Genomic DNA, 15,738 nt, shown 5'->3' with positions numbered 1-15,738 from the left:
ACTTAATTAGTACATATTAGCATGCTAGCATATTTATTTAATTTTTTAAAATGGGAGTGTAGTATCACTTACAATGTTGTGTCAATTTCCGGGGCACAGCAAAGTGATTCAGCTATTCACATACATGTATCCATTCTTTTTCAGACACCTTTCCCATATAGCTTATTACAGAGTATTGAGCAGTGTTCCCTGTGCTATACAGTGGAGGACACAGCGTTTTGAAAAACATGTATCACAGGATAAACTCAGTGAGGAAAAGTTTGATCTTACATGATCCCCCATGTAATTTCACCGAGAAGATGAAATTTGACAGTGTACGTTAGGGTCCTTAGTGGAATGAAGAATCAGTCTGAAATTGAAGGCAAATCACATAAGGGTTCAGGATAATTCACCCACTGCTTGTTTCCTGCTAGCAGGTTGGAGGGGTAGCAGTTCCACTTGGTTTGACACACAGGCATTCTGGAAAGGAAAAATCATGAGATTCTAGAAGGAAGGATAATTTGGATGCAAATGAAATCAGGGTCCAGATGTCAGCCTCAGGTTATCAGCCTGGATTACTCGGCAACACTTTGTGTGAAGTCACAGGTCCGGGCAGGCATGCTGGTGGGTGAGTGGCCGAAATGAAATTGGAGAAAAGCTTCCCTCAGGGTTCTACCTTTAGGTCTCTGCAATGGAGAGCAGGTTTCATTTGATGGACACCTTTTGCAGACAAAACCACAGGTGAGGACCTCAGAGTAACTGCATGCTGGCCATAGCACCTGAATTAATAAAATACTGTTTATTTCAGTTCTGTTTCATCACAGTTGCTAAGACGTGACCTTTAAATTCTTCCCTGAGATTGGGATTGACATATATACATTACTGTGTATAAAATAGCTAATGAGAACCTATTGCATAGCACCGGGGGGAAAAAGGAGGCACGCTCTGTTTGTAGGACATATATTAAGTTAACTTAAACATGCATTCCAATATACATTAGGTACAGACAGGTACTGTTTGTTTCCACTTATACGAGGTACCTAGAATAGTCAAATTCAGAGTCAGAATGTCCGTTGGTAGATTCCAGGGACTGGGTGGGGAGTTGCTGTTTAATGAGGACAGAGTTTCAGTTTAGAAAGGTGAAAAATTCAGGAGATGGATGATGGGGAGAATTGCACAACAATGTGAATGTACCTAGTGCCACTGAACTGTACGGTTAAATATAGTTAAAATCGTGTGTTTTATATTGTGTGACTTTTACCACAATAAAAATATTAAAAAAATAAAAATGATAGATTGAAAGATTATGTAATAACGTGGGAAACTATTGGTAAAGTGAAAAATTCAGCCAATGATATGCATATAGTATGAGTTTCATATCTGTATGTGACACTCTTAATATATGTTTTTTAAGTTCTTCAAAACTTATTTGGAAATAATTTCAAATGTTTAAAAAGTTGCAAAAATAAAGGTAGTACAAGGAACACTCAGAAAAACATTCTTCACTGAATCTCTAGAAACTTGGTTTTCCCTGTAGTTGTCTCTTTGATATTTGTCTGTTTGGATGATGGCTTCCGAAGCCCTGTCTCCAAGAGTATGCGTCAAACAGAAATTGCTCAACAAACAGAAATAACTAACATTTACTGGCTTAGTGCCACATACTGTTTCAAGTGCTGCACCTAAATGATCTCTTTTAATCCTCACTACAAATGGAAGAGGGTTTCCCAGGTGGCTCGGTGGTAAAAAAAATCTGCCTGCCAATGCGGGAGATCCGGGTTCGACCCCTGGGTTGGGAAGATCCTCTGGAGAAGGGCCTGGTAACCCACTGCAGTATTCTTGCCTGGAGAATCCCATGGACAGAGGATCCTGGTGGACTATAGGCCATGGGGTCACAGAGTCGGATGTGACTGAAGACTTAGCACACACCCACAAATAGAAGAAGTATAGCTTCTGCTGTGATCTTTGTTTATACAGGAGGAGACTGAGGCAAGCCAAGGTCATGGATGGAGCTGGGACTCAGTGTCAGACACAGTCTGACCCCCGAGCACCTGCTCCTGGCTGCACAGACGGAGCTCTGACCCCACTCTGGACACTGAGCCATAGGCACCAGGGATATGGAAGCAAACAGTATTTAAAATGTATTATCCAGATTTGATCTTGGTCTTGAATGAATGTCTTTCATCTACATATTGGCTTTCCTGATCTACTTGGGGGATGCCATAGCAGTTTGGAACATTATTGACACTCATGGTCAGTAGATAGAGTTAAATGGTTTGGTTTCTACTGATAATGTAACTGCTAATGCCCTTCAGCATTGAGCCATTACAACCTTCTTGAATGAGGTTTCTATCAGACTTTAAGAAGCATTTTTTCTAATAGCTGTTGGTGTGAATCTATTAAGTATCAATCAGGCCTTGTGGTTATTAACATAAATATATTAACTTTTTAAACTGTTAAATGGTTATGTGTATCAGCTAGCTTTTTTGAAGTAATAGTGTCCCCAAACCTGGTGGCATTGTGTACAAGTTCATGAGTAACTGGGTGGTCCTCTGCTAAGGTGGGCTCACTCATGAGTCTGTGGTCACCCGCGGCTCCGATAGTTGGCTCTGATGCTCTGGTTTGGGTTTTCCACATGTCAGGAGTGTGGCTGGGTCTAGGCTGGGACAGTAGGCCTTCCCTTCATAGGATCACTCACTACCCAGCGTGCTGGCCATGGTGGCTGGGGAGATTCCAAGAGCAAAGGCAAGAGCACGTGCCGACTCTTGAAAAGGCTGAGGTTTAGAATAGGCAAAATATAACTTCTGCTTCATCTGCAATCAAAGCAAATCCTAAGGCCACTTCTTTTCTTATCCCCAGGAGCTCAGATTTATTCATTTTAAATAATAAAAATACAACTTTCCAAGAATTGGATGCAATTATAAGAAATTACTCTGAAAATTCAGTTTCCCTAATTTAAAAAGTTCCAATTTAATTACAGCTTCCAGTAGAAATATGCATAAAGTTGTCACTTTGTGTCAGTAAGTTGCATGAGAAAGAGGATATAAATTTTGAGAAGGCAAATGAAATGTACCATTTATAACAACTTTTCTTAAAACCATAGTCTAAATATTCTAGTTCTCATATTCACATTTCTTAAAATCCAATCCTGTTGAGATATGGGTTAATAAGAGTTGTAACTGTATATGTTTAATAACTATTTGCCACTCCATTATCCTTGCCTGGAGAATCCCATGGACAGAGGAGGCTGGCAGGCTACAGCCAATAGGGTCACAAAGAGTCGGACACGACTAAAGTGACTTAGCACACATGCAAGTGATTGAATGTCAAAGTTAGAAGTTTCTGTTCAGTTCAGTTCAGTTCAGTTCAATCGCTAAGTCGTGTCCGACTCTTTGCAACCCCATGAATCGCAGCACGCCAGGCCTCCCTGTCCATCACCAATTCCCAGAGTTTACTCAAACTCATTGAGTAATGATGCCATTGAGTCGGTGATGCCATCCAGCCATCTCATCTTCTGTCATCCCCTTCTCCTCCTGCCCCCAATCCCTCCCAGCATCAGGGTCTTTTCCAGTGAGTCAACTCTTCGCATGATGTGGCCAAAGTATTGGAGTTTCAGCTTCAGCATCAGTCCTTCCAATGAACACCCAGGACTGATCTCCTTTAGGATGGACTGGTTGGATCTCCTTGCAGTCCAAGGGACTCTCAAGGGTCTTCTCCAACACCATAGTTCAAAAGCATCAATTTTTCGGTGCTCAGCTTTCTTCATAGCCCAACTCTCACATCCATACATGACCACTGGAAAAACCATAGCCTTGATGAGATGGACCTTTGTTGGCAAAGGAATGTCTCTGCTTTTTAATATGCTATCTAGGTTGGTCATAACTTTCCTTCCAAGGAGCAAGCGTCTTTAGAAGCTTAGATAGGGCTAACTCCAAAGCCTTCTCTTGGAGTTACCACTCTCTAAGGTTTTCAAGGGTCTTCCCAGCTGACACTAGTGGTAAATAACCTGCCTGCTGACGCAGGAGACGCAGGTTCCATCCTTGCGTTGGGAAGCTCTCCTGGAGAAGGCAATGTCTACCCACTGCAGTATGCTTACCTGGGGAATCTCATGGACAGAGGAGCCTGACAGGCTACAGTCCATGGGGTCACACAGAGTCGGACACAGCTGAGCACACATGCGCAAGGTCTTCAAAGCCCTTAAGGATCATGTTATTAATGATTCTTTCAGAAATAAAAGTGGTGCCTGAGGCAGGATGAGGAAATCGGAGAGCCTAAAATTGAAACATAGTAATATCCCATTTGTTGCAATTTATTTATGGGCATGTAAGTTTTAATTGAGATATTTCCTTCATTAAACAAACTGATCCTTTGTGATAACTATAGATTAGTCATTTTTTCATCTCTACCTGCAATGAATGTTATTAATAGTTGGTGGTGATTATTTCTGTATGGTAATATTATTTGGCCTGAGAAGGATCAAGTGGCAAATTGAATTCTCATTTGCAAAGCATGTCACCTCGTTTTCCTTCAGAATATTTGGATGAAGTAAGAGGAGAAATAGTAGAGATAATATTAAATGTTCTTTAGTTAGATCTGAATTTACCAAGTATCATATTCCGTGGGTGGTTATTCTATAAAAATTACAGGGCACCAGAGGCCTTTGGCAGGGGGGCCAAGTATGTTTGGATAATTGTGAGTTAATAGGTTCCTTTGCTGTCATTTCTCAGAACCTTAAATAGGCTGATGACCATTATAACTCTCAAAGAGGGCGTTTCTCAGACTTCTGTGACTGCAACTTGCAGACGGTATTCCACAGAACGCTTGGGAAATCTGAACTTGACTATGATGCCTTTGAAGGTGTGTTCAGGGTCAGTAACATTTTGTCAGGCATCTGCTATGCTGCTGCTGCTGCTAAGTCACTTCAGTTGTGTCTGACTCTGTGCGACCCCATAGACGCAGCCCACCAGGCTCCCCCGTCCCTGGGATTCTCCAGGCAAGAGCACTGGAGTGGGGTGCCATTTCCTTCTCCAGTGCATGAGAGTGAAAAGTGAAAGTGAGGTCGCTCAGTCGTGTCTGACTCAGTGACCCCATGGACCACAGCCTACCAGGCTCCTCCGTCCATGGGATTTTCCAGGCAAGAGTACTGGAGTGGGGTGCCATTGCCTTCTCCGGCATCTGCTATGAGAGTGGCACAATTACACCCATACATGAAGCCTGTGAAATAGGTGTTATTCTTATATATGGCTGAGAAACCTTAGCCTCCAAACAGTTGCTTCGTTTTCCCAAGATCCCCCAGCTGGTACCCAAACTGAGAGTTGACCCTGGTTTTATCTAACCTCAAGCTTATGGTGTGCTGTACCCTCATCTAAGAAAGTTTAAGCGACTTTTTAGGGTGACTCAACAGGTCAGGAGACACCATGTCTTGCATACTTTTGTACTTTCTGTAACTCCTAACAGAAAATAGCTTGTCAATCAGTACCTACAGACCAACCCCTTTTTTCTTACCTAGTTAATCCTACGATTGTGCTCATGGCAAAAATTGTGATAGTAGAGATTATAAGATAAAAGGTCCAAATTCTCCATACCATCTGCTCTGGAACCATGCTTTAAAGATAAGACTATTATCCATTTTTTATATGCTCTTCCATAACGTTTTAATTACACAAATGTGTGTGTGTGTCTCTGTGTGTGTGTGTCTGTGTAGATTGTTCTCTTTTGTTTTACATAGAGGGGATCATATATATACATTTTCACTTAATATTTATTTGACATCTTTTATTAAATGTAATTATATACAATGGTATATTAGTTTCAATTATACAACATTGATTCAATATTTGTATATATTGCAAAAAAATTGCTACAATAAGTCTAGTTAACTTCCATCATCACTTATAGTTACATTTAGTTGATTTGCTGTGTTATATTAGTTTCAGGTGTACACTGTAATGATTCTGTACTTTTATAGATTATATTCCATTTAAAGTTATAAAACATTGGCTGCCTTCCCTGTGCTGTGCATTTCATCCTTACATCTTGTTTTTTTAATACTTAGTAGTTTGTTACCTCTTAATCCTCTTTCCCTATTTTCCTCTTTTCCCATGCCTCTTCCCTCTGTTAACCACTAGTTTATCTTCTGTATCTGTGACACTGTTTCTGTTTTATTGTACACATTTGCTTGTTTCTACATATTTTGGATTCCACACATAGGTGAAAATATACAGTATTTGTCTTTCTCTGACTTACTTCACTAAGCATAATATCTTCCAGGTCCATCTATGTTGCTGGAAAAGGCAAGATTTCTTTTTTTCTTATGGCTGATAGTGTTTCATTGTCTACACATATGCCACATTTTCTTTATCCATTCTTTATTCAAGTGTTAATGGACATTTAGGTTGTTTGCATATCTTGGCTATTGTAAATAAGGTGGCAAACACTGAGGTACTGTGTCTATTGAAATTAGTGTTTTCATTTCCTTGAGTTTAGATCTGAATCCTGTACTTTCCCCACCAAGTCATTGACTATGATAAGTTTTTTTTTTTTTTTTTAGTGGTTACAGTCATCCATCCCAGTCAGGAATGCAACTGAATTCGGCATGGATAATGCTTTCTAAAAGCAGTTTTCAAGTTGCCTCTGGACCTTGGCATGTCTTTGGGAGCCTACATTTGTGTAGATTGTGTGTTAAGAGTTTGCAAAGCTCTCGCTGTTGTCAATGCCTTAGGCACTTAGTGGGAAATAATGATAACAGAGAAGCAGAAAGAATATGAGATGGATGGATCCCCACTCAGCCTTCCTATAACCTTGCAGCATGATGAATAATGAATACAGATGTCAGGGAAGACATAACCTTATCTTTATTTAGCACCCAGAGAGAGAGATGCTGGGTTCAAAAAACAAAGTGTTGTTTATTTGTTAGTGCTGCCTGGAAACAAACAAACAATCTAAAAGTTTCCAGATAAGCTTTGTTCCGGGACCTTACTGAGGACGATAGCCCGAGAGAGACAGCCTCTCAGTAGCTCCAAGGAAGTGCTCTGGAGAGGAAATGGAGGGGCCAGAATATACAGTAAGTCCCTTGCAAATGAACAAGTTCCTTTCCAAGAGCGTGTTCCTAAGTCCAGTTTGTTCATGAGTCCATCAAAGTTAGCCTACGTACCCGACTAACACAATCAACTATATAATACTATTCTGTAATGGGCTTATAATACTTTTTGCACAAATAATACATAAAAAAATTAAAAAAATAAGCATTTCTAATCTTACAGGACAGCACCTTGTAAAGTACACTAGTACCAGCTACATCACCACTGCTTTTTCACTTGCTTCGTAACATTCTGGACTTGAAATAAAGATACTACACTAATGTATTATATACAGTAAAGTACACAAAAGCCCAACCACTTACAGAGGGTCCACACATATAACAATGTACACCAGACATGTGTTTGGACGTTAGACTGAGCGACAACTTAGTTGACAGAAAATTTGAGCAAATAAAGAAATCAGTATGTAATTTCCTAACCACTGGACCACCAGAGAAGTCCCCTATTATGCCAGAATTTTAGACAAAGAATTTAAATGCACAGAAAGGTTTGACCAAGGTTACAAATACGTGATAGTCTGTATTTAAACTTAGATAATTAAGTTACACCAAAGCAGAGCTATATTTTTGTCTAAGTTGGGGCGCTTCAGGGAGTTAAAGAAAAGGGAAAGTAAACTGGTCATGTCTAGGTTATACAGTCCCCTGTTTTTTTGTTTGTTTGTTTTTTGGGTTTTTTTAGGTCTTTATTTTATATTGGGGTTTAGCCGATTAACAATATTGTGGTAGTTCCAGGTGAGCAGCAAAGAGACTCAGCCATCCACATACCTGCATCCATTCTCCCCCAAACTCCCCTCCCATCCAGGCTGCCATACTGGGGTATAGCCAATTAACAATACTATGATAGCTGCAGATGAACAGTGGAGGGACTCAGCCATCCACATACCTGCATCCACTCTCCCCCAAACTCCCCTCCCATCCAGGCTGCCGTATTGGGGTATAGCCAATTAACAATACTATGATAGCTGCAGATGAACAGTGGAGGGACTCAGCCATCCACACACCTGCATCCACTCTCCCCCAAGCTCCCCCCTCATCCAGGCTGCCACATGACACTGAGCAGAGTTCCCTGTCTATACAGCAGGTCCTTGTTGGTTCTCCGCCTTAAATATAGCAGCGTGTATTTTCCATCCCAAACTCCCTAATTACCCCTTTCCCCCATCCTTTTCCCCAGCAACCATAAGTTCCTTCTCTGTCTGTGAGTCTGTTTCTGTTTGGTAAATAAGTTCACTTGTATCATTTCTTTTCAGATTCCACACATAAGGGATGTCTCCTTCTCTGACTTAACTCCACCCAGTATGTCAATCTTTAAGTCCATCCATATTGCTGCAAGTGGCATTATCTCATTCTTTTCAATGGCTAGTTAATATACCGTTATAGGGGCTTCCCTGGTAGCTCAGTCAGTAGAGAATCCACCTGCAATGCAGGAGCCCCAGGTTCAATCCCTAGGTCAGGAAGACCCCTTGGAGACAGAAATGGCGAACCATTCCACTATCCTTGCCTGGAAAATCCCATGGACAGAGGAGCCTGGTGGGGTGCAGTCCACGGGGTCAAAGAGCTGGACACGACTGAACAGCTAACACTAAAAACACTAATATTCCATTTTATGTATGTGCCACATCCTTATCTATGCCTCTGTCGATGGACACTTAGGTTGCTTCCATGCAAGACAGAGTGTTTAATCAGCCACTGAAAGAACTGCCTTCTCACTTACTAGGCTGCTGATTCCTTTTTTCCTTTTCTTTCTGGAAGCAGTATTTGAGGATTGCCACCCGATTCCAGCATTAATCACTGCAGCTCAGAAACTTGTGTGACAGGGGACTTCCCTGACTGTCCAGTGGTTAAGACTGCACTCCCACTGCAGGGGGCACAGATTCGAGCCCTGGTCGGGGGAGTTCTGCAAGCCCAGAGGTGCGGCCAGAGGGGAGGAAAGGAGACTTGTGTGACAGGGACATGGGAGCAAGGCTCGGGTCTAGGGGTAAAACGGTCCTCTTTGGGGGCGCAGCTCAGACCTGACAGCACACCCAGAAATCCTGTAGCTTCCTCGTGGCCCCAGACATATTGGAAGGGAGTGAGGGGGTGAGGATAGGGCAGAAGTAATGAGTTGAGAAATGCGAAGGGAAATTTAGGAGGTAGAAGCGATGCTGTTTCATCTGGGCTGTCCCCTTGCTGGGTCGTCTTCCTTCTCGAGAAAGCAGGTGGGCTGCCGCTGTGCCCTGTCACCCCACCAAGGTGACCCCAGGGCTCCTTTATGTTCCACTCGCTCATTCTGAAGTTAGCAAGGAGGCATTTCCCCTCCTCTCCCCCTCACAGAAGGATGGCTTGTTAGCTACTCTGAGTTTGTGGTTAGACCTCTCTGGGTCAGAACAGGAGGGCATTTAGGCGCCTCCTTAGCTCTGCCCTCTGGCGGAGAAGCCCCGGTGTCTGCAGAATGCCCGGTTTTTACTCTGAGAGACACAGCTCCCCACGGCTTCCCTTCCCGGGAATCGCTGTTTAGCTAACCAGTACTTGCAGGCGATGCCAAGCTGATAATCCCTTTGGAAAACAGTCAATCAGCACGACAGAGCGGAGAGACAGTTCTTCTGTCCTCCCTGCTGGAGGTAACCTTGATGCGGTGTCTTTGGACGTCTCTACATTCTGCGTCTGTTGTCACTTCAAAGTCCTGGGTGAGGGTGACGGCTCTAGAGGCTGTTGCAGCAACACAATTTAGCCAACCCCAGAAGATTCCATCCCCTTTTTGTGAATCACAGAGAGAAAATGAAATAGTTTTGAGTCCAACCTCTTTGAATGCAAGGAATATGCAGGATTTAGACTTCCAACAGGCATTCCATCCTGTGTGTAGGTGGACCATTTAGGGCATGAAGGATTTCATCTCAAGACAAACCACACTCTGATATTGAGATTTGTCCTAACCATCTCTTGTCTGTGACTGTGACCATTGGACTGACCATTCTAGAGAAATAATGACTAAGTTTAGAGATGTGTGCTGAGAAAAAGTTCTATTCTTCAAGGAGGAATCTACGCTTGTGATTTTGCCACTAACAGAGGCTACTGTTTTGACATGTAAAACCAACAGACATTTGACTAGCCGATGTTTATGTGTCAAAATAATGAAAATAATTACCGTAGGGAAGAAAAAGCACAGCTAGATTGCTGAATATTTCAGATTCATTCATACAATGATAGATATTTATGTAGCACTATGCTAGGAGTTGGAAATGCTCCTGGAATAATAGTAATAATAACTATAGCTAATAAGTGTTGAGCACTTGCTCCCTACTATGCATTGTGCTAAATGCTTGGCGTGGATTATCTAATACAATTCTCATGTCAACATTGTCATCAGATGCTTTTATAATCTCTGTGAGAAGGGGAGTGAGATTTGGAGAGGTTGATAACTTGCCCACGAGCACAGTGCTCATAAGGATGAAAGCTGAAATATGAACTCAGTACACTGTTTACTTCTTAATTGCTTGTTATTATGTCTACATGAGGCGAAAACAAGTCCCAGCCCTCACAGGGCTTAGAGTCGAAATTGTTGTTGTTTAGTTACTGAAGTCGTGTCTGGCTCTTTTGCAGTCACATGGACTGTAACCCAGGCAAGAATATTGGAGCGGGTTGCCATTTCCTTCTCCAGGAGATCTTCCCGAGCCGGGGATCAAAACCGAGTCTCCTGCCTTGGCAGGCGGGTTCTTTACCGCCACCTGGGAAGCCCATGGTCTGAATTAGAGAACACTTTTTTCCAGATGGACTCGGTCTCTGGAGAGATGTGAGTGTCCTCCAGAGGAGGCTTTGCACCGTTTCACAGGATTTAGGCAGGTGGAGGTGGCACGGATTCAATTGGTGGAAGTTGCTTGAGGACAGGAAACTCTCATTTCCGTGTTCACGCTCATTTCTCCAGCTCCTCTCCTCCGTCCAGCAGCCTGTGCCTTGTCCTCTGCCACTGCCTCCTTCTCTGATGTTGCCTCCAGTACCTTCCTTCTATGTCTTTTCTCCCCCATCTAAGCAATTGCTACAGTCCCCAAATGCCCCGCGATGAAGGTTTGCAGGAAGGAAAACATGGGAGGGAGGTGGACCCACACTGCAGATGAAACAAGCTGTTGACGGATGGCTTAGTCAGCCTCGGGGTTCAGCTCCAGCCTCTCTGGCATTTGAGGGACTCGAGATTCCAAAAGCACATTCATTTCATTCTGCTGTTGCTAATCTGATTTTTTTTTTCCATGATGAACAACCCAGTTCGTTATGTTTTCAGCTCACATTAATCTTCTTTTCTGTGAGTTTGGTAACATTTGGAGTCATTTTCCTCTCTATTTATCCATCTGGGATCTTTAGAAAAGACAAGTTTGCAGAATCTTTTGTTGCTCACGGCTGTAAGAGGGATGAACCTTCTCCTGGTTCCTTAGATCCTGAGAGAGAATCCTCTGAAGTCAGGCACGGGTTCCCTCCACAGGGCAGGGAGCCCCCTCCCTGGGGCTCATGGAGTCCTCTGCGTGGGACTGAGCCGCCGCGTAACAGCATCAGATGCCGCAGCAGTCCCTGGATTTTGTTTGTCCCCATGGAGCAGATGGAATCGGGAAAGAGCTGTAGGGGTAGTGAGAGGAACTGTGAGACTCACCAGTCAGAACAAAGGCTTTGGCTTGACCGCCGTCTGTACCACTTATGAGCTCTGTGACTGTGGGTAAGGTACAGAGTCTGCCTGAGGGCCACTTCCCCCGTCTGCGAGAGTGCCTGTCCTCTTTACACGGGAGAGCGGTTTCAAGTGTAAACTTATTCACATCTCTATGTTGGCGTAAGTTCATAACCTTGCTCATATCACTAAAGCTTTGCAATTTCTTAGGCCTTTTTCCAACCACAGCTCAATAGGAAATATATGTATGTATGTATATATATATATGTGAAAGGTGAAAGGCACTCAGTCATGTCCGACTCTTTGCAACCCCATGGACTATACAGTCTACAGAATTCTCTAGGCCAGAATACTGGAGAGGGTAGCCTTTCCCTTCTCCAGGGGATATGTACATGTATTATATACATATATATATATATATATATATAATTCTTCCCCAGTAGCTCAGCAGTGAAGAATCTGCCTGCCAGTGCAGGAGACCTGGGTTCAATCCCTGGGTCAGAGAGATCCCCTCTAGAAGGAAATGGCAACCCACTCCAGTATTCTTCCCGGAAAAATCCCATGGACAGAGCAGCCTGGTGGGCTACAGTCCATGGGGTCGCAAAGAGTTGGACATGACTGAGGGACAAAGCAAATAAATATGATTTTATATATATAAATGCTCATATATATATCCACACACACACACAAGAAAAGAATAGGGTATTGAGGAAGACTTAGAGGCTAGTATTTCTTTTTGGGGGGGACGTTACATTTTTGTTTTATTTTAGAACATTTCCCTAGAATAGATTACTTGAAAGAAAATTACAATATCAAAAGATATATATATATATACACACACACATATATATGTAAAATTTAATGTTCTCAATAGATATTGCCAAATTTCTTTCCAAAACATATTCTCAAAATATGTGTTAATGAGGATGCTGTATTATTCTGTTCTTATGAGCATACAGATGGTATTTTTAAAAATTATATTGATAGAAGAAAAATATTCATAGCTCATTTTACAGTTGCATTTTTTTGGCTGCTAATTATGTCAGTCCCCACCCCCCACCCCCAGCTTTACTGACATAATTTTATACAGCACTGTATAAGTTTAAGGTGCACAGCTTAATGATTTGACTTACATATAAGAGGCTAGTATTTCTTAAAACTCTTTTTATACTAAAAAAAAAAAAAGACTTGGAGCTGTGTGTCATATTCAAAGATCTATTGGAGACGGGCTACATTGTTTAGAAAACAAAGAGAATCCTTTGGAAATTCAGGTAAGGACATCCTTCCAGGTGGGGTGTAGTCCCCGGAGGTCCTGAGGGAGGCAGCTCCTTTGGCGATTCCAGGCTTAAGGTCCCTGGAAACACTGTGCTGGGAAGGTTGGGATGTACCCATTCATCCCATTCATAATTCAAGTAAGGGGTTTCTTTAGGGAAAATACGCCAAATTGGACAGCCATTCAAAAGCCACGAAAGCGGTTGTTATCTACCATCATCAACTATACAGTATCAGGGTGATTTCTCGTTGCCGCCCACGGGAAGAGCTCGGTCACATTGATGCCTCTTGCAGGAGGAGGGAGAGGGGTGACTCCGTCTGGTTGCTGTCGACTTTAGGAAGGGTGCAGGATGGGGCGAAGGCCAGTGGACAGGAGAGGAATCTGGACCGTCTGCTCAGCTTCCGCACCAGGAACCAAGGCGACGTCACTTGGAAATGTCGTTTGTTGACCTTCCGCTCCCCCAGCACCTGGGATTTGAGCAGAGACTCCGATTACGCAGATAACTCCCAGGGGTGCTGATGGAAATTACCTGCGTAACAAGCTCTCCTGCCCACATAAAATACCAGATGCCTGTTTCATTGCGATGCACCCCCCCACCCCACCCCCCGCGTTTGCAAAAGAGCTCATTGCATCTGCTTTCTTCCCTTTAGGTGCCCACGCAAGGACCGGCATGATGAAGAGATGCGTGTGTGAGTAGCAACCCTTTGGACCACGCCGGACGGAGACCAACAGTGTGGGCAGGGCCGGGACCGTGAGCACACGTGCGTGTCGGAGTAGATGAGGCTTGGGCTTGTGATTATGCTGACATTCCAGCATGAATCTGGTGGACCTGTGGTTAACGCGCTCCCTCTCCATGTGTCTCCTCCTCCAAAGTTTTGTTCTTATGATACTGTGCTTCCATTCCGCCAGTATGTGTCCCAAGGGCTGTCTCTGTTCTTCCTCTGGGGGTCTAAATGTCACCTGTAGCAATGCGAATCTCAAGGAAATACCTAGAGATCTTCCGCCTGAAACGGTCCTCTTGTACCTGGACTCCAATCAGATCACATCCATCCCCAATGAGATTTTTAAGGACCTCCATCAGCTAAGAGTCCTCAACCTGTCCAAAAATGGCATCGAGTTTATCGACGAGCACGCCTTCAAGGGAGTCGCGGAAACTCTGCAGACTCTGGACTTGTCTGACAACCGGATCCAGAGCGTGCACAAAAACGCCTTCAATAACCTGAAGGCCAGGGCCAGGATTGCCAACAACCCCTGGCACTGTGACTGTACGCTCCAGCAGGTCCTGCGCAGTATGGTCTCCAACCACGAGACGGCCCACAGCGTGATCTGCAAGACCTCCGTGCTGGACGAGCACGCGGGGAGGCCGTTCCTCAACGCTGCCAATGACGCCGACCTTTGTAACCTCCCCAAAAAAACGACTGATTACGCCATGCTGGTCACCATGTTCGGCTGGTTCACCATGGTGATCTCCTACGTGGTGTACTACGTGAGGCAGAATCAGGAGGACGCGCGGAGACACCTCGAATACTTGAAGTCCCTGCCGAGCAGGCAGAAGAAAGCCGACGAACCCGACGACGTCAGCACCGTGGTGTAGTGTCCGAGCTGCCTGGCATCGGACGGGAAACCCGTTTGGGATTGCAGTAGAATAAGCTGGTTTACTTCTCTCATCCATTGTAAACATTTGAAACTTTGTATCTCCGTCTCCTTTGAATTATGCCACTGTCGAACTTTGAACAAACATGACAACCTAACAACTCATTTTCGTTTTAGGCAATCCACCCCTGAATTGTACCCCTGGCGGTATATTCCTGAGTCGGCTACTTCTCTGAACCTCAGTTAGATCCATCTCACTATTTAATAATGAAATTTATTTTTTTAATTTGAAACCAAATAAAAGCCTAACTTTGAATCATGAAAAAGAGAGTGACTTATTGGCCCAGAAAACTCTACGGTCATTCCATTGCTTTAAAGAGAAAAACAGACAACCCATGTGAACCTAAAGAGCTATCCCAAGGAGAGATGTGTTATTAAGTTCTACTGTACACTGGGGAGCCATAGCTGAGTTATCAGCCAAGTAAAGTGTCTGTCAGACTTCAAAAGAGGCAGGCTTAGCAAACCCGGGTGATAGTACATAGCATGACATCCTGCAGAGCCTTACGTTCTGATGCTTCTAAATGTTTGGTACCTAAAAGTCAGTGTGTTTAGCTAAACACACCCATGTCTACTCTCTGCTAGACACATGGGAAAGAAAAAGCCCACACATATTCTGTCCTCAAGAGTACCTTGTGGTGAACAGAGGTCTCTGACCAGCATAGAAATGCCTGTGCCAAAAATGAAGGTCCCAGTAATCATGTAAACATCAACTTGCAAGCCTGGTGCCAAGCATTTGCCTCCCGTTACTATGGTTCTAGGGCTTCCCTGGTGGCTTAGAGGTGAAGAATCCACCTGTAATACAGGAGACCCAGGAGATGAGGGTTTGATCCCTGGGTGGGGAAGATCCACCGGAGGAGGGCATGGCAACCCACTTCAGTACTCTTGCCTGGAGAATCCCATGGACAGAGGAGCCCGGCAGGTTACAGTCCATGGGGTTGCAAAGAGTTGGACACGGCTGAGCAGAGGAGCATGCATGTACACTACACCTCTAAACCCTCACTCCTAGAGGAGAAAGTGACAGCCACCCCATCTGCAGAGGAGGAAGCTGTGTGTGAGACAGCCCCAGTGTCCTGCCAAGGAGAAAGTATCAGAGCTTGAGCCAAGCCTCCCTGT

General features: G+C 43.8%; 1 protein-coding gene across 8 annotated transcripts in view; it reads left to right on the top strand.

Annotated features, from left to right (window-relative positions):
• The window catches only part of LRRC3B (leucine rich repeat containing 3B), a 96,723-nt gene extending 81,832 nt beyond the window's left edge, over window positions 1-14,891 (top strand). For 7 of the 8 annotated variants that reach the window (XM_043454618.1, XM_043454611.1, XM_043454612.1 and 4 more), the window contains exon 2: window positions 13,623-14,891. In XM_043454618.1, coding sequence (XP_043310553.1) covers window positions 13,787-14,566 — 780 coding nt within the window. In that variant the 5' untranslated portion in view covers window positions 13,623-13,786 and the 3' untranslated portion in view covers window positions 14,567-14,891. Of the gene's footprint in view, window positions 1-2,172; window positions 2,230-13,622 lie in introns of those variants that run through there. The other variant, XM_043454615.1, reaches the window with a different exon arrangement.
• The last annotated feature ends 847 nt before the right edge of the window (window positions 14,892-15,738 follow it).

This window comes from Cervus canadensis, chromosome 31 (assembly GCF_019320065.1).
Source record: "Cervus canadensis isolate Bull #8, Minnesota chromosome 31, ASM1932006v1, whole genome shotgun sequence".
Classification (NCBI taxonomy): domain Eukaryota; kingdom Metazoa; phylum Chordata; class Mammalia; order Artiodactyla; family Cervidae; genus Cervus; species Cervus canadensis.
The sequence above is the reverse complement of the archived record's forward strand: the minus strand, read 5'-3'. Positions and strand labels throughout refer to the sequence as shown.